Below are 22,672 nucleotides of genomic sequence, written 5' to 3' on the forward strand. Positions count from 1 at the left end.
TGCATAATAAATTTGTTAACCTGTTTTTGTAACTGCATACCTTGAATTAAGCCTTTATGTAATAACAAAGTAGAATTAAGCAGTTTAGAAAGTTAGGATCTAAGACAGAATAGTGTAAGTATGAAAAATATCTCCTGTGAGGATAGTTCATTTAAAATCAAATGGGGTGGGGCTGAAGAAATGGCTCAGTAGTTAAGAGCACTTGCTACTCTTACAAAATACGAGAGCTCAAATCCAGAATCCATGTGCTCTTCTGGTCTCTATGGGTACCTGTACTCAAGTACACATACCCACATACAGACACCAACATATACAAATAATGTAAAATAAAAAATTTTATAAAATCAAATGCAAGTGGAAAGAAGAGTAACTCAGGTACTGAGAACACTTTATCTTTTACCATCTTCTTGATCATTTTGATCTTTCTATTTTTAACATAGCAGTAGAAAAGTAAATGCTGCTTCTAAATTTCATGTACATGACTTGGGCTCCCTAATGAATATACAGTTTAAATAGCTACATCATTACAGATGAAATGAAGTTTCTACACTTGATCTTCTATAGTTCTTTGCTATATGCTTTCATTCTGTCACCTATTCACTGTGTTTATATCATGTATCACTGCTACTTAATCTCTACTGTAAGCTTTCCAAGTACAGAGCTTTAATTTACTCATTTTTTCAAATATTTCTGAGTCAAAAAAGAATACATTAGCTAACTGGGACTCAAGTGGCAAACAAATGACATGATCATGTGTAAAATCTTAGGATAATCAATTGCAACTGAAATTACAAATGACAGCATACAGTGTTAAAGAAAAGTACAACCAAAACATATAGGAGATTCCAATTCTTAATAGAATGATAAATAAAAAAAAGTATTATTGAAAATTAGAACAAGCTAACCTATTTGCTTCATTTTACCTTAGTATCTGTGTAAGCTGGGAAATTGTAGACCAACCACCTTGGATTCGAGAAGAGTCTTGACTGAGGACCAATAGACAATACTGAATGAGGTCATAACAATATATATCTTGTTTGACTTTCTTTAACTCTGAGCTTCCCAAAGGGGTGTTGTTTATTATTTCTAAGGGAAGAGAAAATAAGATACACTTATTTTTGCTCAACTCATCTAAAAGATACTTGTATTTATATGTTGTTATCATTAAAATGTAACAAAAAAGAAAATGTTATTCTACAGTGTTACGATTTCTCCAAACAAATTAGAATACTAACACTGTGTCATGACAAAACTAGTATTTACTTAATGTCTTTTCTAACTATAAAAGTATCTTCTTACCTTTTAACTTCAATAATATAACAGGGACATTTTGTTCAGGACTTTTCGCAACTTCAGCAGCTAAAGACAAGATCCTTGGGTCTGTACCTGATGGCTTCATTTTTTCTACCACCTATGCTTAAACATAGTAATAATTAAAAAAAAAATCAAATGTATTAAGAATCAGAAATTGTACCAGCTTCACATTTACTCTCTCTAGGCAACAATTCTAGGATAGACTTCATACAGGAGAAACAGACTGTACAAAGAGTTGATATGGCAGGCTGAAGTACAGCCTTTTCTTCAAAGGTCATTTTACAAGGCTGGCTGTTGGCTAGTATCTAGAATGTAAATTTCAAAAGGATTTTTATTGTTCTCTTATAAGCTTGGATCACTATGCCAAAACTGTTATAAATATAATGGTTGTGGTAAGTAAACATCTGTTTTCTTTTAGATTCTGAGAATTCTGATATATGCATTGTCTGATTTTCAATATTTAATAAGATACCAGAGGCATTTTACAAAGAGGTTTATTTGGCTCACAGTTCTGGAAGTTCAAGGACCTTATGTCAGGGCACTGGCTTCTGGTGAAAGCCATCTTGGCTTTCCCATATTGTAGATGGTATGGATAGCATGAATAGAAGAGATACAACACACAATACCTGAGAGAGACTAAGGAGGGGCAGGCCTTTTTATAACAGTCTTCTCTTAAGGACTATCTAAACTCTTACAAAAACTGCATCAATTCTTTTGTGGGTGACCCCAATGATGTAATTACTTCCCACTAGGCCTCACCTCTTGATGGTTCCACTACCTCTTAGTACTGGCATAAGGAACCAATCTTTCAACACAAACCAGTAAAAATTCTGATCACTGAGTGTCTAATAAGCATCTCTAGTAGAAAATACTTCACAGGTATGGTCAAAACTGTTTTCCTTAAGAAATTATGTGTATCCTGTAATTCTACTGGGAGTGGATCTTGGAAGACTGTGCCTGGTATCTGTGGATGTATCCTAGATTATCTTTTCATTTTACTGACCTTGCTTTACATATCTTCTCTTTAATTAATAAAGATAACATTTATTATGAGGTAAGAACTGTGCTAAGTGGGTTTTAATGCACTATTTTATCCTTACAATGGGATTATGAAATAGTTACCATAATCATCTCAAATGTGCAGTTAAGAAAAATAAAACTGAGCTGGACATAGTGGCACATCCCTTTAAATCGCAGCACTTGGGAAACAGAGGCAGGTGGGTCTCTGTGAGTTCAAGACATACATACATAGTGGGTTTCAAGACAACCAGAAATACAGTGAGACCCTCTTCTTGAGTAAAATATAAATCATTTCTAGACAAATTCACTGAAACTATTTTAAAGAAAGCCTAATAAAATTCCTAGCATGTAGAAGATGTAAAACTTTCCTAGAGAATGCATGTTATCTTACTCTCTCCAGTGTCTACATTATTCTATTTGCTCTTTGTAAGAATGCATCAGAATACATTTAAACATCCCCTTCACTGGTGGCCATTTAGGATGCAAATTATTTTATACAATATGGTAATAAAAATCAATGTGAAAGTATATATCCACTCAGTTGTGCCACTGAACAAATCCCTCTTGATATCAGATGGCCACAAAGTCAACCACCTGGGTTTCTCTAAACCAGTGTTTTCACCTGTGAACATAATAGCCATTCCTTGTCCCTAGACTTCAAAATTTAGAAGGCATTCACCAATGATAAGTCTAAAAATATGAAAGCATTGCTGAACCCAAAGTAATTATTTAGAGAGCTCTGTGTATTGTTTTACTTGCTTGCATAAATTAACTCATTTAACCATCTCAACATTTCTAAGGAACGGGCATTATTTTTAAAATAGCTATTATTTCCCCAATTATAAACATATTTGTTGGATTTGCTTGCACAAAATCACATCAGGAGTATGAAGCTGATATGCAAGCCCAGAGATTCTGGCTTCAGAACCTTCGTGCATAAATATCACATAGAACAGTCTCCTTGTATCTTTAAAGGGTAGAAGGCAAAAATTAATCACCCACCCACCTGGAAAAACAAATTGACAAATCTATTTAAGGAATCAAAAAAGCATAGTCTGATCACATAGTTAACCAGAAAAGTCACCTGAGAGGGCAACTCACTGTTTACTTTCTCTGAATTCTCCTGCAATACAATCCTTTCTCCTACTTCATAACAATTCTGTGAGGTGTCAAGAAGGGGGGAGGGAGACAATTATCAATCAATTAATGCTCTTACCCTGTTGCTAGACTGATCTCTGAGGAATCAAGAGTCCCAAGGCTGTGCCCTTCACTGCTTCCAGGAATCACTAAGACAGAAACAAATGCCAGAAACGTACAGCAGTCAGTTACCCCTAATCCTATGCTTCTCGGTCTCCTCCGGAAACGCCCCCTCCTCAGGTCCTAACCGGGCGGGAAAGCCTGTGTATTTAAAGGTTAAAAAAAAAAAAATTAGAAAGAAGAGGTGGGGGGAAGCCCTCAAAGGTAACTGCGCAGCTTCCAGAGGCTTCCAGCCTGGTCACATCACCTGAGGGGGCGCGGCTGGGGTTCCAGAACCGCCTCGGAGCAGCTAGGCCTCAGGAGGCCACAGGCCTGGGCCCAGCCGCCACCTCTCTTCAGGCGTCCGTTTCCACAGCAAACCTGCGGGCCGGGCGCAGAGGAGGCCCACGCTCCCGTTACCAGGCCCCGCCAGCCAGTTCTTCCCTAGGTTTCTGGCGTCCTAGCTTCCCCGCCCCCTAGAGCCTTCATCCATCCCAGCCGCCATCTCAGGTCTGTTACCTCATCTCATCCCCGCGTTCGTCCACCTCAGGGCCCGACCCGCACAGCGTACCTCAGCGTGGCTGCCTTCGCCGAGCTGTGTGCGTCGCGACGCGGGAAGGGGGCTAGGGGCGGGGATGGGGGCTAGGGGCGGGGCGGGGCCCGAGGCGAGGGGCGGGGCAACTGTCTTCAGACAGCCAATCAAGACTCGGGGCGCTCTAAGGGGCGGCCGCACGCGTTTGGAGATGAACGGGGCCCGCCCCCGCTCCGAGCTCAGGCTCGCGGCCAGTGCAGCTGCTCCAGAAGGCTGCGACGGCGGACCGTGAAGGCCAAGTGGGAGGCAGAGGAAGAGGATGAATGGACCAGCGGGACTCACATACCTGGACCGTCGCGAGCGGATTCTCAAATTAGGCGAAAGTTTCGAGAAACAGCCGCGCTGTGCTTTCCACACCGTGCGCTGTGAGTGCAGACTGTCCGGGATACCCCGGGTTCCTCCTGGCATGGGAGGGTGGTATGGAGACAGACTCCTCCTCGGGATTCTGTAACTCTGTCCCCGTGGCTCTTTGCTCCCTGGGAGACCGGATGACAGAGTGATCCACTCCCCAGCTGTCAGCTTCTGTGCAGGCACCTGGCGTCCCGCAGGTGTAGAACCCTGGATTTAAGAGAGACTGACAGTCAGGAGAGGAAGTTTTGTGGGAGGATCTGCAGAGGTGGCTGTGGAGACTAGTGTGACAAGTGGATGATGCAGAGTTTGGAAAGGCGACAGATAGATGGAACAAAGGACTGAATGCAGGGCAAAAGTGATGTTTAGAGGCCACAAGGACATTTCTTCCCCATTTTCACTGGTCCTCACTCTGGCTAATGAGGACTCCCACTTTGTTCGTGGGGAGAAATTGTCAGCTGTCTCAATCTTTTAGATTTCAGATTTCATGGTCAAGCTAAGTAATTACTGATTATCAAAAATTGAAAGGTGGGTATTTTTTTCTACTTTCTTTACTTTAAAATTTTGCCTCCTAATGATTTCTACCCCTTGGTTTTCTTTTTTGTTGTTGTTGTTCTCTGGGATCTATTTTAGTAAGTTATTTTTAATATTGTCGGAAAAGAGGTTATAATGAGCCTTTTGTAATTAATGAGCGTTTTAGTAATTAAATGAGATGCCTGTATGAAAAATATAACTTAATTTTGTATGTAAAACTTCTTTTTTGCATAATAGGCTGCAGAATTCTAGAGCGTAAGGGAAATATCACTGAGTCGTGACCTCTTGTGTGTGTGTGTGTGTGTGTGTGACAAACTGTAAAGTAGATCTTTTTCACATCTTTTCTCCAGCCCAGCTCTTTATTGTCTCATTGTTCTACGTTCCCCCACCATTCTATCCCTTTCCTTATAAAGTTTATATTCTGAAAAACACCCATTTAAAGCTCAGTCTTCAAAGTTTAAGTTGTAGACAATCTAGTTATAATAACTCAGAGTAAATGTAGGAAGAACCAATGGTTTTAACCTTCCATTGGTATACTTAAGCTTTATAGAAAGATTTTATTTATAGCATGTTTTGATGGAATAAATGGGAGAAGGTTACCAACCGAACTTCAATGGTGTGTCCCTTGTTTATTTTGCTCTGGATTACCAGCCAGGGTTCCCCATAATGGAACAGTGAGTGTTGTGCAGCCTGTTCTCTCTCTCCAAAAGCAAGATACTGTTCTTATCTGATCTCTTAACGCCCTTTTCCCAAGTACCATGTCCTTTTCCTCTTCCTTCTCAGGTATGCAGTGATATTTTGTTTTTCAAGCCACAAGGTTTAAGATTACAAAACAAAGTTATATAGAGATAGATATACTTACTTTTTTATGTATATGTGTGGGCCTGAGTCTATACATGTGCATCGTATTATGCAATGCCCTCAGAGACCACAAGAGAGCCTCAAATCTCCTTAACTGGAGTTGACTGTGGTTATCAGTGACCTAATGCTGGTGCTGAGAATGACCCAAGTTCTCTGCAAAAACAGTTTATATTGTTTAAAGCTTAGGTATACATTCTTTTCTTATGGATACAAATCCAAAATTAAATGAATGAAATACAGCTTTGGAAAAGTGCCTTGCAGGTGTTTCTAAGACTTTTATTTATAAGTCTTTGATTAATTGATTGATTAATTGCAGTGTTAGAACTCAAACCCAGGGCCTTGTATATATAGACAAGTGCTCTACCACTGAACTACATCCTCGGCTTTACAAAAGTTCTTAAAATATTGAAAACATATTTTCCAAGAATCACAGAGTCACAAGAATGGCAATAAACAAGACTATGCAAAAAGACAATGCATAAAAGCAAGCACAGAGTGAACAAGCTTAGACTCCACACTTAGTCCTGCAGAAGACTTTTAAAATGCACTGTCTTCCCCCCGCCCCCATTCAATTAAGTATAATATCACACAGAATCCTTTCAGGTGTATTTAAACAAAACCTGCCATTATCCTTGAGAACAGGTTCATTTCCAGTGTGATCCCCAGCCTCAATAACTCAGTGAGGAATGGAAACTATATAATACAGAATTTGACATTTATACAGAGCAGGTGGATCTAATTTACACCAAACACTCAAGCCAATATTATTTGAGAGAAAGTATTATTTTGTCTCATATATGGGATAAATCTTGCCTGTCTTTTGTACTAATGCTTCAGATAGCCTGGCCGTGAACCCTGAACTTTACCAAACCTCTATGTAATGTGACTTTGAGAACATTCCCTAATCTTTCAACCACAGTATTCATTTGTGAAAATGGTAATTATCTACCTTTTGGATTCTTTCTTAGAAAGGTTGTGGTAACCTAAAAAACCTAACATGGGATTTAGGACATGGTAAAGAATAAGTGGTAGTCATCATTAGTTTTTATGAGTTCTATTCAATTATGTATGAGGAGTACTAATGCATGTAACTTTCTTAAGTGTAACAATGACAACATTTAGCAACAAAGATTCACTACATAACTCATTAGAATTAATTTTGGATTTGGGATACCACCAGCATTATAATTTATATCTATGTAAGGGCTAATAATCAGTAAATTTCCTGTTTTCAGTGACACCATTTGTTGTTATCACAGAATGAGCTAATAAGTAATGACTACAGAAAGGTCTATTCAAGTGAGCCCACCTACCAAAAGTAGTAAAGCTTCATTGTGAGTAAATATCAGAAAATACACTAATTTAAGCTAGGATTTGATGATGTTGATGGTTACAGTTCTTTGACCAGTGTGGACCTTGACATCCTTTCCTTGCTATGATGGATTGTACTCTTTAAACAGTGACCCAAGGGACTCAGCAATTAAGGGACTTGTTGCCTTTCCAGAGGACCTGAGTCTGGTTCTGAGTACTCACATGGCACTTATATCCATCTCTAACTCCAGTTCCAGAGGATCCACTGGCCTTGTCTGGCCTCCTTGGGGTCCTGCACATGCATAAATGGAAACAAAACATTCAGACACATAAAATGAAAATAGTTAAACAAAACTACCTATGAACCCAAATAATTCTCTTGGTTGCTTCTGTCACTATCTGTTTACAGTCATGAGTAATACATGTTTCTATCTTATAAAAATTGATATTTGTATCTATTTTTAGATGACTTCAAACCTGCTTCTATTGATACCTCTTGTGAAGGAGATCTTGAGGTTGGCAAAGGTGAACAGGTGACAATAACTCTTCCAAATATAGAAGTAAGTAGTTCTCTATGAAGATGAAAGAGGTCTCTTCTAAATGATTTCCAGTAAATATCAATGAAAATATTTGCCCCATTCATATAATGATGGTTGATTAGAGTGGTAAATATTGTTCATAGGAAGCAAAATCAACACATTTTAAACTGGTTTGGCTGAAAAAATTTTAAAATACTTCAATTCATATAATGCTTTCAAGGAATATCATAGCCAATGACTTGAAAGTGATTACAGGGACCATGATTATAGAATTCCTATTTTAGGTCAGATTTTATACTCTGAACTAGGGATGATGATGATAATAATGTTTCTTGCCTTATAGTTTTCACTTGCTATTGCAGATGGACATGTAAACAAATAGCTAATGTATAAGTTAGAACATATATAAAATTCCCTGTATTCACTTATATGGAATAAAACCCTCTGCCCAACAAAATCTTGAAAGGCTTCATAAAACAATCAGTAATTGAGCTGAACTTTTAAAAGACAAATGACAGGTAGACAGGAAATAAGATACTCTAGTCAAGCAGAGCGTTATATAAAAGCCTCTACTGCTGAAAGGAACAGGCCTATAAAGTAAATAACTTCTTACAGAAAAGTATAATAACAGTAGACTAAAGGAGAAACATTGAAACAGACAGGGATCAAAGTACAAAGTATATTTTATGTTGAAATTTAAAATTTGTTCTTCATTGTATTCATACTAGGAATAAGTCTAAACAAAGAAGAATATGGTGAGATTTATGGTTTGTTGGAGGAAATATTTTAGAAGTATACACGTTGAACATCTTTTATACAAATTCTTGGGACAATACTTGTTCGAGTCTTCTAGCTTTTTTAAAAATTTTGGAATATTTGAAAATATATAATAAAAAATTCTCATGGATAGAATCTACATCTAACATACAAAATTTGTTTATCTTTCATATACTGTGTATGCTTAGCCTAAAATTAATTTTATGCATTACTTACAATAACTCAGAAGATGAACCAGTTTATGATGTAGAATTTTCCACTTGTGGCGTTACGTTTGAGCTGAAAAGATTTGCAATTTGGAGCATTTCAGATTTTTGAATTTTGAATTAGGGATGCTCAATCTGCAGTTTAGGTCCAGGTGCTAGGTTCTGGATCCCTTACCCAAACATTTTCTTAGTTTTTAAAATTTTCCAAATGTATTCAAATACTGCAACCAGTGTTACTTGCATAAAATACAAGTTTTCTTAGTTCAATCCTTGAGTTAGAAATTTCTTGTTATCCAGAGTTTTGTTTTGTTTTTCTTTTCTTTAATACTGACTTCATCCATTATAGAGAAAGTTATAGAGAAAACCAGCTCCATAACTTTGTGTTGCATATTTTTAAAACTGTACTTTTTGAGACATCTTGCCTTTAATTTTATATTGGGAATAGTTTAGAGTTGGCCAGTTTACATTGTCTTACATGGAGCAGTGAGCTGGCTTGTCATGGTTAGAGGAACAGCAGTTTTTACCTTCTGGTCTGCTCTCTTTTTTTATGTTATAATTCAATGCCACTTATTAAGACCCCATCACTACATCAGATGGAGTCAGTTGCTGCTTCTGAGGGTTTTCTTGAGGTAGAACTTTGTATGCATATGGGAGTTCTTATTGAATATTTCTCATTTGTTTCCTTAGGAACTGAAGAAAATGAAAAATCAATTCACTATGAGATGTCATGGATAAACTAGCTCTTGAAATCCTCTATTATAAAAAATTCTCAGATTCTGGTGTTTCTATGCCATTTGGACATTATTCAGAAGCATCAAACCTTATTTGTTCTATGGTGTCTGTTAAGGAACAAACTGAGCCATTCGATTTTATTTTTATTTTTATGCTATTTAAAAATAAGTTTTTAATATAGATAGTTATACTTTTTACCTCCTTTCCTGCTTTCATCCCCTCCCAGCTCCCTTCCCTAAAACCTCTCCCATGTCCTCCCCATCCCTAGGCACTCAAAGAAAAGTAGCCACTTCATTATAAAAGTAACGGAAAAGCTCAATGTTCACAGTGGGGACCGCTAGTGTGTAGTTTCAGGCTGTGGTAGTTTTAGCCAGTGATGGTTACTTTGCACCAGGACTCCAGTTGGACTGTCCTTGCTGTACAGAATATCTGTTTTTCAAGTTACAACTGTCCTGTTTCATCCTTTCTATTGCTTTGCTATGGCAACTCTTCTATGTAATGATAAACATTATTTTGTTCACTCTTATCCTGCCTAGTGAAGATTTATAATCTACCATGTTGCATTAGGTCTCAAAAGAAATCTTCTTAAGCAAATGACTGTTGGATGAGGCCTATATTCTCAAACCTATGGCTTGTAAATGTCTGAAATGTAGAAAAACAGTGGAAGTAACTACCACCTTTCAGTCTGCTAGAGATACCTCCACAAGCCTCTGCATTCATATGCACATACCTACACACACTCATAATTAAAACATGAAATTATTAGTCAGGCAGGGTGGCACACACCTTTAATCCCAGCACACAGGAGGCAGAGACAGGTGGATCTCTGTGAGTTCAAGGCCAGCCTGGTCTATATAGAGGGATTTTCAGGACAGCCAGGGCTATACACAGAAGCCCTGTCTTGGAAAACATAGATAGATAGATAGATAGATAGATAGATAGATAGATAGATAGATAGATAACATTTTTTTAAAAAACAAGAATAACTTCAGATTCTGATAGTTTTTTTGATAAGGTAGATTTTAAAATCCATTTCTTTTTTTTTCTATTACCAAATAGAATAAACAAATAAAAATGAAGTCTGTAGACCAGTTAAATACTATGCACTTATAAGTTTTATAAACATTTTTTAAAATAGTAAACACTGATGATAACAAGCATCTATTGGATGTGGCATGGCTGGTCTCACATGGTGTGCTTAGTGATTTTTATGTATTACCCAGTTAATTTTACTGACTCTCTACAACAACGACTAGGAGCTTACTCCTATACAATAGGGAAGGAAACTGAGGCTTAAAAAAAGTAAATAGCTTGCCCAAAAGTATAAAGCTAATAGATGACAGGCGGGACTCTACTCCTGTGGGCTGCGTGGTTCGTCGTGTTATCCAATAGCATACGCTGTCCCATTGCTCACTCCGTGCCAGGCACCATCTCAAGGGCTTTACTGTTCATAGTCTGGAAAAGTAGGTATTGCCATCTCAGTTTTAACTAGAAGGAAGGGGCCCAGAGAGGGGCATTTTCTCTTCTATAAGTAACTGGCAGAACAGGTCCTCTGAGTTCTAAACTCCCATTGTTTGACCATATGATTACTTTATTCCGTCCCAGGGATCATATCTGCTCACACCCGTTTGCAGAAGAGTTACCTAGCAAGCAATTGTGAAGGTCCTTGCTTTTTTTCATAAACTATCTGAAATCTCCTCTAACTGCCCTTGCTTGGATAGTTCTTCTTTGTTTTCCTTGGACAGGTGGGGGTTGGGGTGGGGCCTGCTTTTCTCCTGTGCTTCCTTCTGAACATCTGCAAGTTTCAAGTTCTCTGTGAGTCTCCTTTCACATAGAAGGGAGGGGCTGGGAGGACATAGAGGAATGCAGAGTTCTATCTAAGAGGCTCAGTGAGTGCTTTCCTGTCCAGCCTGTTTCGGACAGTTTTGTTTAAGGAAAGTGCACATTGTACCTGTACCCTTAGCAAACGAGCACAGATACCACTAATGTTAAACGTGGAATAACAGACAAAATGTTCCTTTTGAGGCTTCTGATAGGCTGTAGAAGATCAAGTTGAACTACAAATGACATTTTTTTAAAGATTTAATTTAATTTAAAAAATTATGTGTATTAGTTGTGTGTGTGTGTGTGTGTGTGTGTGTGTGTGTGTGTATACTTTCATGGAGGTACTAGTGGAGGCCAAAAGAGGCCGTTGGATCACCTGGAACTGAAATTATAGGCAGTTGTGAACCCCACAACAAGGGAGACAGGAACTATACTTTGGTCCTCTGTGAGAGCAGTATGTGCTCTTAACTAAGGAGCCATCTTTCCAGCCCCATAAGTAAACAAATTTGAAGGCAGAATTGAGATCCTCTTTAGAAGACACCACAAATACGAGAACATACAAAACCAGGAATACTAACTCTTCTCTTTAGCTTTGCCAAGAAATGGAAGATCTCAATTTGTTTCTCTCTGGAGGGGGAAGAAGAAACTCCTCAGCGAGCTCTTCTGTACCGTGACAAGCAGGTGTGGGTGAGCTATTTCCGAGACAGGAATGATGTAATTGTGGGACATGACTAAACGTTTGGGAAACTGCTGGACAGATAACTGAACATGTGAGACTTAGGGGTGACAGCTGTGTATCTGATGTGGCAGAGCCACTGAGGAACCAGACATCAGACAGGCTAAAGATGATAATCACAGATACCACCAAAACAGAGTTGTTCACTTAATCAAGTAGGTGAAGGGGCATGTAGAGAGGAAAAGTATGAGTGAGATTTTATTTCTTCTAATCCAGATTTCCTCTCAGCTTTCCTCTTATTCCAAGAAACACCCCCTCAAATAAGAGATACCAAGTTACAAAGTTTGTTCTTAAGTCTCCATTTTGATATAAAGGATGAGTATTCTGCATCCAAAACAGCAGCTATTTCTACTTAACCCTGCTTTATTGTGTGTATGTAACCATGGGTACATGCTACATATAAATACAGATTGTTCAATTATAAGTAATCTTTGCCCAACGTATCACAGTATTATAAAGTTCACATACAAATATATGTGTCACCCGTGTTCTATTGAAAGAAATTCAATTTAAACTCAAGCCATTTGAGAATTTTTAAAAATGGGGCCTTGCTATCGTCATTCCAAATCTTTGTTCATGGCTGTGACACGTTGACGGAATGAGATCTAGGAGTTAGAATCAGGATACCAGCAATAAAAGTCCTGCTCCTCTCTGTGCGACTTCAGACAGAGCTGTCTTCCCTCAGTGTCTTTCCCGATAAGCTGAGAGTAAGAGTATCTCGAGTAGCTATGGTAAAGCATGCATGAGGTAACACAAACAATAAAGCCTTTGTAAAGATGGAATCGTAATGGAGCTGGAGACTCATAGGTCACGTTAGAGAACTGATGCTTTGTCTTCTGTGTAATGGGGAGTTACAGCAGTTTATGTAGAGAGGGGACTGAAATCATTTCCTTGGCTTCTCCCAAAGTTTCCTTTTCCATCTGAGCTACCTAGTTTCCAGTACTTCAGTCTCCTGTCCACTATTCCGCACCTATCAGTTTCTAGAAGTAGAACAAGAAGGACGTTGTTGACAAGTAGCTGCAGATTCCTCTGAGGTGGTGGACCCGTGGAGGCAGTTAGGTTGGATTGGAGTGACTAAACACTGGTTTATTTGATCCCTTTGCATACCTAGTCACATCTCCATTTCAGAGCAGTTAAAAGTCACAGAGCTAGAATCAGACTTCCTGTGTTTAAGTCTCCCTTTGCGGTCTGAACTTGGGCAAATTATGAAGTCTTTTGTGCCTCAGTTTTTCATATGAAGATAATAATTGTCTCATAGGGTTGTTACAAAGATTAAATGAATTAGTATGAGTAAAGTACATAGACCAGAACGTAGTCCACAGCTACATAATAATGTTATGCTTATTGGCATTTTTTTAAAGCTGCTTTTGTTGTTTCCATATTGACTTGGAGTGGCTTAGAAGACACTGCTAGGAGAGATGGCTGGCTCAGGGGGATTGCTATGCAAGCCTGGCAACCTGATTCAATCCTCGGGACCCACATAAAAGGGAAAGGACAGAACTAACACAGTAAACTTGTCCTCTAACCACAGATGTGCCATAGCATGGCATGCCCCCCATACACACACACGCACACGCACGCACACAGAAACACATTAATAAAGTTTTGTAAAGAAGGCACTAGGGGAGATTATCAGAGGGGAACAACTGATGGTCAAGCTCCTCCCAGTGTACCCCTCACTGCTGTCTTCTTGTCCTTGTCTTCTCTGTATTATTTGTGCCCATCCCCACGGTCTTTAGAGCCTCACGTGCTACCTTCTGAGACACAGCATCTTTCCCAGTGTCAGTTCCATATAGTGCAGGCCCTGTATTTCAGCTGTTAGAGAAAGCTGAGGCTCTGGTTGTTGTCCTCACTCGCCTCTGCCAGAGACTGGTGTTCTACCCGTAGTGACACATGGCCATGGGCAGTTCCTGTTTTCAGTCTATTTTCTTTTGCTATGAATACAATATCACAGTTTAAATAAGTGATGAAGAAAATGTGCTTATTCTGGCTTACCATCTAGCACTGAGAGTGCTAGATCATAAGGTAAATCCGTGTATATGAGGTTTTTTGTTTTTATTGCTTATTTTTTTATAGAATCTCTGAACTGTTTTCCATATAATTGCAATAAAATTTACATTTTACAAAATTTTCATAGGGTTAGCGATGTTGAACATGTTTTCATGTGCTTATTAGCTATTTGTCTTTCTTCTTTTGCTAAATGATTATTTGAATCTATTGAATTACTAAATTATTGAATCATTTTTAATTGGTATTGGGTTTGGTTTTGGCTACTGAGATTTTGGAATTCCTTCTGTAATCTACATCAGTTTCTTGTCAGTTGTGAACATTGCAGTTATTTTCTTCTGTTGCTCTGCACTCCCGTGATCATTTTGGTTGTTATGTAATTTTTTTTTTAGCTTAGGCAATCCCATTTCTTTGGTTTTTGGTTTGTGTGCTTTGGGAATTCTGTCCAAATGTTTTTTACCCAGTACACAAATGTCCAGAAGCATTTCCTCTATGTTTTCTCCTGTCATTTTTATAGTTTTAAGTCTTACATTTAAGTCTTAAATCCATTTTGAGTTGATCTCTGTAACTGGTGAGAGAATGGATTCTAGTTTCATTACTCTATGTATATCTAATTTTTGAACAGCATTTCCCTAAGATTTTCTATTTTGCAATGCATATTTTAATAACTGATAAAAAAATCAATGGGCTCTAATATGTAAGCTTATTTCTAGGCTGACTGTTGATCCAATGGGCTTATGTGTTTTCTTTTATGCCAACACTATGCTGCTTTGATTATTTCAACTCTTTAGGCATTTAAAAAAAAACTCAAATATATAATGTCCTGTGTTTTGCTCAAAATGACTGGCTATTCAGGTATATTTTTGGTTCTCTTTAATTTTGGTTGTATGATGAATACCATTTGTATTTTGAGAAGAATTGCACTAAATCTATAAATCACTTTGGGAAGTATAGGCATTTTAACTATTAATTTTTCTAGCCTGTGGGAACAGGGTATCTTTCTGGTTTTGTGTCCTCTTCAATATCTTTTATTAGGGTTTCATACTGTTATTTTTTGAGATCTCTCACTTAATTATCAGATATGTTTTATAGCTATTGTAAACAAAATTCCTTCCTTGATTCTTATTTCAAGTAGTTCCCTATTGGCTTGCATAAATGATAACACTAATGACTTTTGTATTGATTTTATATCCTGAAACTTTGCTTGATTTATTTATTTGTTCTACTAGTCTTGGTAAAAGTTTTGGGGCTCTTTGTATTGAAGATCATGTCACCATCAGTGATTACTTTTTTTTTTTTTTCAAAGATTCAACTCATGGTTTCATTGATTTTTGGGATGGCAGGGCAGTGTGTGAGCGTGCATGTGTGCGTGTGAGTTTCATTTATATCCTTTTCTTGCCTAATGGCTCTGGTGAGGTTTTCCAGCATGTGCTGAATAAGCATGGTGAAAGTGTGTGTCCTTGCCTTGTGGCTAATTTTATAGAGAAAACACCAGCTTTTCTCTGGTCTATGTGATGTTAGCTATTTCATAAACGTCCGTTATAATGCTACATGACTTGTATATTAAATTTCCATCATGAAGCATGTTGAATTTTATTGAATGCCTTTTCTGTATCAGATGGGATGTTAGTATGGTTTTGTCCTTTATTCTCTTGATGTTAATGTATTGATCTATATTATCGAACCATCCTGATCGCTCTAGGATGAGTGACACTTAGTTAAGGAAAATAATTGTTTAATGCATTATTGGATTCGATTTGCTAGTGTTTCACTGGGGAGCTTCATGTTTGTTATTAAGCATATTGGCCTGTACTTCTCTTTTTCTATTTGTACAGGGAAATGACTGATAACTTTTTCTCAGTACTGGAAAGATTACTGAGAAGCCTGCTATCACCCAAGTGAGCATTTGTTCTTTCCAGTTTTGATATCAGGGTAGTTCTGGCTTTGTAAAACGTATTTGTGAGAATTACTTCCTGTCTACTTGAAGAATTTTATTAGTTCTTCAACTTGTAGAATTCTGCTCTGCAGTGAATCCTTGTTCTGACTTTAAAAAAAAATGTGAAGTTTTTTTTTATCACTAATTCAATCCTATTACATGGATTTTATTGATTCAGGTTTCTTTATTCAGCCTTGATGTGTTATGTTGAAGACTTTGTTCATTTCTTCTAGATGATTAAAGTTGTTAGCATATAGTTTATGATAATCTCTACATTTCCATTGTGTCTGTTGTAGTGGCTTTTTAAAAATTATTCTTTAAATCTCTGATTCTACTCGAGTCTTCTCTCTCCCTTTCTGTCTTAGTTAGAGTTTTACAGCTGTGAACAGACGCCATAACCAAGGCAAGTCTTATGAAGGACAACATTTAAATGGGGCTGGCTTACAGGTTCAGAGTTTCATTCCATTATCAAGGCAGAAACATGGCAGCATTCAGGCAGGCATAGTGCAGGAGGAGCTGAGAATTCTACATCTTCATCTGAAGGCTGCTTGCAGAATACTGGCTTCTGGGGAGCTAGGATGAGGATCTTAAAGCCTACACCCCCAGTGTCATACCTACTCCAACAAGGCCTCACCTACTCCAACAGGGCCACACCTTCTAAACCACCACACTTTCTTAAGCTAGCTAAGAGTTTATCTCTTTATCTCTCTTTTCAATGAGACACCCATTAGCTTCATTGATTTTTAGGGTTACATTTTTTAGTATACATTGATTTCTCCTTTGATATTTACTATTTTATTTGTCTTACTAATTATGGGATCGGCTTGATTTTTTTTCCTTAAAATGCAATGGTAGATTGATTGCTTTAGGTCTTTCTGCTCTCTCAGTTTTGGGGACTATAACCCTTCTGCATGTCTACAGGACTGCATTGATCTGTGCAGTAACAGTCAGGAGGCTGACAGCTTTCAGTACTGAAAAGATTACTAAGAAACTTGCTATCACACTAAGTGGGCATCTTTATGTGTTAGCAGTTTCTTTTCTCTTTCAGCCTTCAGAATGTTCTCTATCTTCTTCCTATGACAGCTTTATTGCCTTTTACTTTGGCAGTAAAATATCATGAGGTAGATTTGATTGTGTTCAATTTGACTGGTACTGCTCACATTCCTGCACCTGGAGTTTTGTATCCATCTATAAGTTTGTTAAGCTTCATGTTATTAATTTGAATAAGCTTTCTATCACTTTGGCATTCTCAGTTCCTTCCTAAGCTGTAAGAATCCAAATGTTTGCTTTTTTAAAGCACCATACTAAAATTCCATAAACCTTTCTTTTGTTATTCTTGAAACGTTCTTTTCTTATTCAACTGTATAGTTTCTTTAATTTTTTAGATTTATTTATTTATCTCATGTATATGAATGTTTTGCCTGCATAGATGTACTTACATCATATGTGTGACTGGTGCTGGTGGGGTCAGAGGAAGGTGTTAGATTCTTTGGAACAGGAGGTGCCAATGGTTATGAGCCACCATGTGGGTGCTGGGAACCAAACATAGGTCCTCTGCAAAAGCAACGAGTTCTGTTGATCACTGATTAAAGTAGTGCTGACTTATTATGCAATGTTGAGTAATATAGAATGCTGATATTTTTATTATGAAACTTTGTGTAGTGTGGCATTTAATGATGTTCATTTTCAAAATCTATGGGTATGGGTTCTCTCTGCTTTCTTTGTCCTCTCCAATATCTTTTATCAGTGTTTCACATTTTGCTTTTAGCCAATCACTGTATATTTTCAAGTAGATGTTTTCAAGCATACTAATTATTTCTTCTGTTTAATTTATCCTGTTATCGTTACATCCTGTATAGCAGTTTCAAATTTTCCTGAGTGAATTTCAGCTTGAGAATTGCTATTTTCAAAAGTAGTTCTCTTGTCTTTTAAATTTTTCTGTTAGACTGTTAAGCCATTTCTTTGTGTCTCCATTGAGATTGTGAGATTGTTCAGTGTCTTTAAAACAGTCGCTTTAAATTCCTTGTCTGAGGACTCCCTTGTACTGATTCTTTCCTAGTCAGTTTCCAGCACTTTATTTTGGGTTATTAAATATACATGATTTCATGACAGTTGGTGATGTGTATAGTGTGTGACACCATCGAGGCATTAGCCAATCTGTTATCTATTTTACTTCCTAATTTGACTGTCCTCATCCTCCTCCATAAATTCTAAGCAGGTTTTCTCTTTTCTCTGAGCCTGGGTTCATTCCCACCGTTTCAACACTAGATGGTGCCCAAGTCCAGATTTTTCCAGAAGTTGATTGTAGGTGAGTTGTGTTATTTCAACACTGAAAGGCAATCTTAGCCCAGATTTATATTAAATACCCTGTTGGTTTTCTGTTCAGAAAGAAATAGCAGAGTATAAGAAAGATTTATATGTTACTACAAATATATTTCTGGGTCTAGGGCAGGCATGATTGGCTTGTATACAGTAAACTGTCATTGGACACAAGATTCTGCCTGACTCTACTCACTGTGGATAGACTGAACCTGGGTTTCTATGTGATACCTGTGAATACCAATCCAACCAAGTCAGCTATGAGCTTATGCTTCACCAGCATAGTTCTTGATTAGGACCAAGGCTTATGATGCTGTGAACTGCTTCCTATAGTGAACTTGTGATCCAAAGCTACTATAAGTCGTAGCTGCTATTGGCTGAAAGTGAGGTCCAAAAGAAGCAGACTGCGTGTTTTTTCTTGGAACTGTGGTTGTTCACAGACAGGCCTAGGGATGGGACATGCCCAGTGTCAGGTATCACTACCATATCTCTGTTCTCTTTCCAATTTTGTTACTAATTATGCTAATAGACAAATCAAACTTCATGTACTCAGGATAAGAGTTACATACTATAAACCTGTACATGGGGTTTGTGATGGTTTGTATATGCTTGACCCAGGAAGTGATACTATTAGAAGATGTGTGGCCTTGTTGGAGTAGGTGTGTCACTGTGGGTGTGGGCTTTAAATGCCACTCCTGGTGGGTGTGCATGAGGCTCTGCACCTGCCCAAGAGCTCTGGATTCATGAATGAAAACACACATGCACACACGCAACCTTCATATTTTGATATGTCAAACTTGCTCAATGGCTGGGCATTTCCAAACCTCCCCATGGCCAGCACACACTCCTTTCTGGTATTCCTGAGTTGCCACTCTGTTTCCTTCTGGGCAGTCCCCCATCCCCCATAGGGCCGCATTCCCTTTGTACCTACATTTTGGCCTTCTTACTCTCCTGCTCCTTCAGGGTCCATCCTTTGACCCTCTTGTGATGTATTCCCCTCTTTTCTCCTCTGTGTTTCTTGTCCGGGGAAATCCTAAAAGTCCTGCTTCTGTTCCCCTGCCCTGCCCCTGCCCAGCCATTGGCCATTGACTCTTTATTGATCAATCAAATCCTTTGGGACAGGGACCCTCAGTATCTGGATACATAGATTCCCACGTGATTTTTGGAGCCAAATTAAGACAAAGCATTAGAACTAATCCCCAGCATTCCTTCCTTCCTTTCTTGTTCATTGTTTCCAGTCCACACCTATCACAAGTCCCTAATCAACTTCCTGTTTGTGCTGTTCTCAATCACCACATTTATCTCACATTGGTTTTAGTAGATATCTGATAGATCTCTAATAATTATTAACACATTTAATATGATGTGCATTTAACTTTCTTTAGGTCACCCTTTCTAACCTAACTAATTGTTCTACTGTGCTTGATAAAAATTAGTATAAAAGTGTTTTAAAATGTGAATACACTTAGTAAATTCAAAAACAGGTGAACTATGTTTAGGAATTATACATGTGAAACTAAGAGAATGATAATATAAAATTTCTTCATGTTTGGAGGTGGCAGTGACAAAAATAAGGAAATTTGAAGAATAATAGTAGTGGGGCTGAGTTTCTTTAATTCTGTGTGTATGTGTGTACGTGCACACGCACACGCGCGCAATGCACACACCAGAAGGCATCTTCACATTTCATTTTCTTGGAGCCATTCACCTTATATTTTAGAAAACAGATTAGTTGAGGATAGATGGCCAGCAAAGTCTGGAGACCTGCCTGTCTTGTCTCCAGTGCTAAGACTGTGAGTATGCACCACTGTGTTTGGGTGCTAGGAATTGAACTCAGGTCCTCATGCTTCTGTGGCAAACATTTACTAAATGAGCCATCTCCTCATTCTCTCTTTATCCTTTTGTTAAGAATGACATAATAGAAAACTTAACTGTTACTGAGTAATTATTCTCTTACCACTCCCTTCTGGTACATTTTAAAGAAAAATCCTAAAGTTTAACTCATTTCTTGAATCAGTATTTATGCATTGCTAAGAAAGAACTTTTCAATTTTCAATTAAGTATCTGTTGTTATCACGTGAGAATTAATAAGATTTGGTCTTTATTGATGTTTTCTTAATCATCTCAAAATAAGAATATTTCCTTCCCTGTAAATATATGCCTAGTAAAAGTACAACAAATTAACTATTTCAGGGTAATTACTTTTCCTTTCTTCAGTGATACTTTTCCTTTCTTCAGTGATAGCAGGTTTGGATCTCAGCTTGTGTGTGTGTGTGTGTGTGTGTGTGTGTGTGTGTGTGTGTTCATGTACATGTGTACTTGGATCTAAAGTTTCATACATGCTAGGCAAGTGCTGTACCACTGAACTGAACCCATAGTCCTATTTTTTAATGTTTATATTGAGATAGGCTCCTACTAAGTTTCCTTACTGGCTTTGTACTTATTCTGTAATCCAGACAGGCTTTGAACTTCGGATCTTCCTGAGTCTGCCTCCTAGCAGCTAGAAATAGAGGCGAGGTCTGGCTTGGTCTCAGCCTTTTAAAACCACCTCTGTCTTTGTATTTTTATTTTTAAGCCACACTTGTTGGTTTTAGGGTAGTAAGTTTAAATAATTTATAAGTGACTTGATATGTAACATGGATTAAAAAACAGTTCAAAAAGAACTCAAAGCCCATCTCAATGGAATCACTATAATAAATTTCAAGTAATGATGATAACTTCTTAAACAGGGTTCAACTCCACCAGTCACAGTTTTCAAAGGTTCCAAGAGACCTTACTTAAAAGAATGCATTTTGATTATTAACCATGATACTGGGGAATGTCGCCTAGAAAAACTCAGCAGCAACATCACTGTGAAAAAAACAAGGTAGGTGATGCATTCAAAGAAATTATTTTACCAACATATAAATTTCTAACAAAAATAATGAATGGATTAAGTCAAATTATGCTATGAGATGTATTTTTTAAAAAGTCTTTTAATTGGGGCTGCAAAGATGGCTTAGCCGTAAAGAGAACTTGCTATGTAAGCATGAGGGTTATAGTTCAAACCACATCACCCAAGTGACAAGCCAGACATCCTGTATGTGTCTGAGAACTCAGCACCTCTGCACTGCAGCTGTTTGAACCAGGAGGATGAAGGGCTTGTTGGCCTCCAGCCTAACCAAAACATGCAAACTCCGGGATCAAAGAGAGACTCTGCCTCAAAAGACTAGGTGGAGAGTGACAGAGCAGCATGCCTGACTAAAGCACGTTATATGTACATACACCATACTCAGATCTATACACAAACACAAACAGATGCACATGATAAGGTAAATTTTTAAATTTTTCTTTAAATCTTTTAAAGTTTAAATTTAATAATTATTCTTAGTGAAAAGATCTTACCATACTATATTGTGATGTTGAAATGATTTCTAGGTATGTAAATATATCTTTTATACTATTATAGATATTCTCATATCATTGAACTGAACAGAAACATTATTTACTATCCAAAGTAACTTTACCTTTATTAGTAAATTGAGTACTTAGATTATAGAAGATACACTAGAGAAAGGAAAGTTTGCTAAATAAAGATGAACCTTAAGACTTCTATACTTGGGGCTGGAGAGATGGCTCAGTGGTTAAGAGCACTGACTGCACTTCCAGAGGTCCTGAGTTCAAATCCCAGCAACCACATGGTGTCTCACAACCATCTGTAATGAGATCTGATGCCCTCTTCTGCTGTGTCTGAAGACAGCTACAGTGTATTCATATATAATAAATAAATAAATCTTTTTAAAAAAGATTTTAATTGCTTACCCAGATACCTGAAGAATGGTATTTACCGTTTCTAGTAATTTTCAATTTTTTTGGCTCTTGTCTTTCAAATAGTAAGGAGTAAAATAAAAATAAAGTAAATGCTTTATTACATTTGTAAGTTTTCTCTAACATCACCACTATTCAGTTCAGCATATATAACTTCACCAGCACGGGATGAAGCCACTTTCTGTTTTAGGAGGACAAAACACAAATGGGACCATTCCACAGTCATGGTTCAACATTGACTGTGTATAAGCACTGTTCAAATTACAAACATAAGCAGGCTTCTCTTTCTAGTGACAGTGGGTGATGCCCCTTTACTAACTACAGCAGTCACCTCCATCTAGTCCCCTGTCCAGTTAGGATTTGTTGAGATATTCTATCATAGGGCCTTGGGCGTGTGTGTGTTGTGTGTGTGTATGTGTGTAAAGGTGCAAGTACACCAGGGCTACACAGGAGGAAACCCTGTCTGAAAACAAAAGCAAACAAAACAAACAAAAAACCCAGCCACACAAATGAGTGAGCAAGCATGAGTGTGTTCCAGTAAAATGGTTTGCAGATGCAGGCAGTGGGCTAGGT

The 22,672-nt window shown here is 37.8% G+C and overlaps 2 protein-coding genes across 7 annotated transcripts in view; one reads left to right on the top strand and one right to left on the bottom strand.

Annotated features, from left to right (window-relative positions):
• The window catches only part of Iqcb1 (IQ motif containing B1), a 45,374-nt gene extending 41,187 nt beyond the window's left edge, over positions 1–4,187 (bottom strand). For both annotated transcript variants that reach the window (XM_028752308.1, XM_028752309.1), the window contains exons 1-4: positions 4,090–4,187; positions 3,551–3,620; positions 1,300–1,411; positions 924–1,086 (exon numbers count right to left, since the gene is read on the bottom strand). In XM_028752308.1, the coding sequence (XP_028608141.1) occupies positions 924–1,086; positions 1,300–1,399 (263 nt within the window). In that variant the 5' untranslated portion in view covers positions 1,400–1,411; positions 3,551–3,620; positions 4,090–4,187. The remainder of the gene's footprint in view (positions 1–923; positions 1,087–1,299; positions 1,412–3,550; positions 3,621–4,089) is intronic.
• Positions 1–22,672, top strand: part of Eaf2 (ELL associated factor 2) — an 89,242-nt gene that overhangs the window by 46,868 nt on the left and 19,702 nt on the right. Inside the window, exons 1-3 of one of the 5 annotated variants that reach the window (XM_028752312.1) lie at positions 3,896–4,080; positions 7,682–7,776; positions 21,022–21,158. Coding sequence is in view for 1 of the 5 variants with exons in the window: in XM_028752310.1 (XP_028608143.1) it covers positions 4,422–4,527; positions 7,682–7,776; positions 21,022–21,158 (338 nt within the window). In the remaining 4 variants the exon portion in view is untranslated. Of the gene's footprint in view, positions 1–3,895; positions 4,081–4,315; positions 4,528–4,963; positions 5,039–7,681; positions 7,777–21,021; positions 21,159–22,672 lie in introns of those variants that run through there. The other 4 variants (XM_028752310.1, XM_028752311.1, XM_028752313.1 and 1 more) reach the window with 4 other exon arrangements.

The sequence above is a fragment of the Grammomys surdaster genome, unplaced genomic scaffold, assembly GCF_004785775.1.
Source record: "Grammomys surdaster isolate TR1022 unplaced genomic scaffold, NIH_TR_1.0 125889, whole genome shotgun sequence".
NCBI lineage: Eukaryota > Metazoa > Chordata > Mammalia > Rodentia > Muridae > Grammomys > Grammomys surdaster.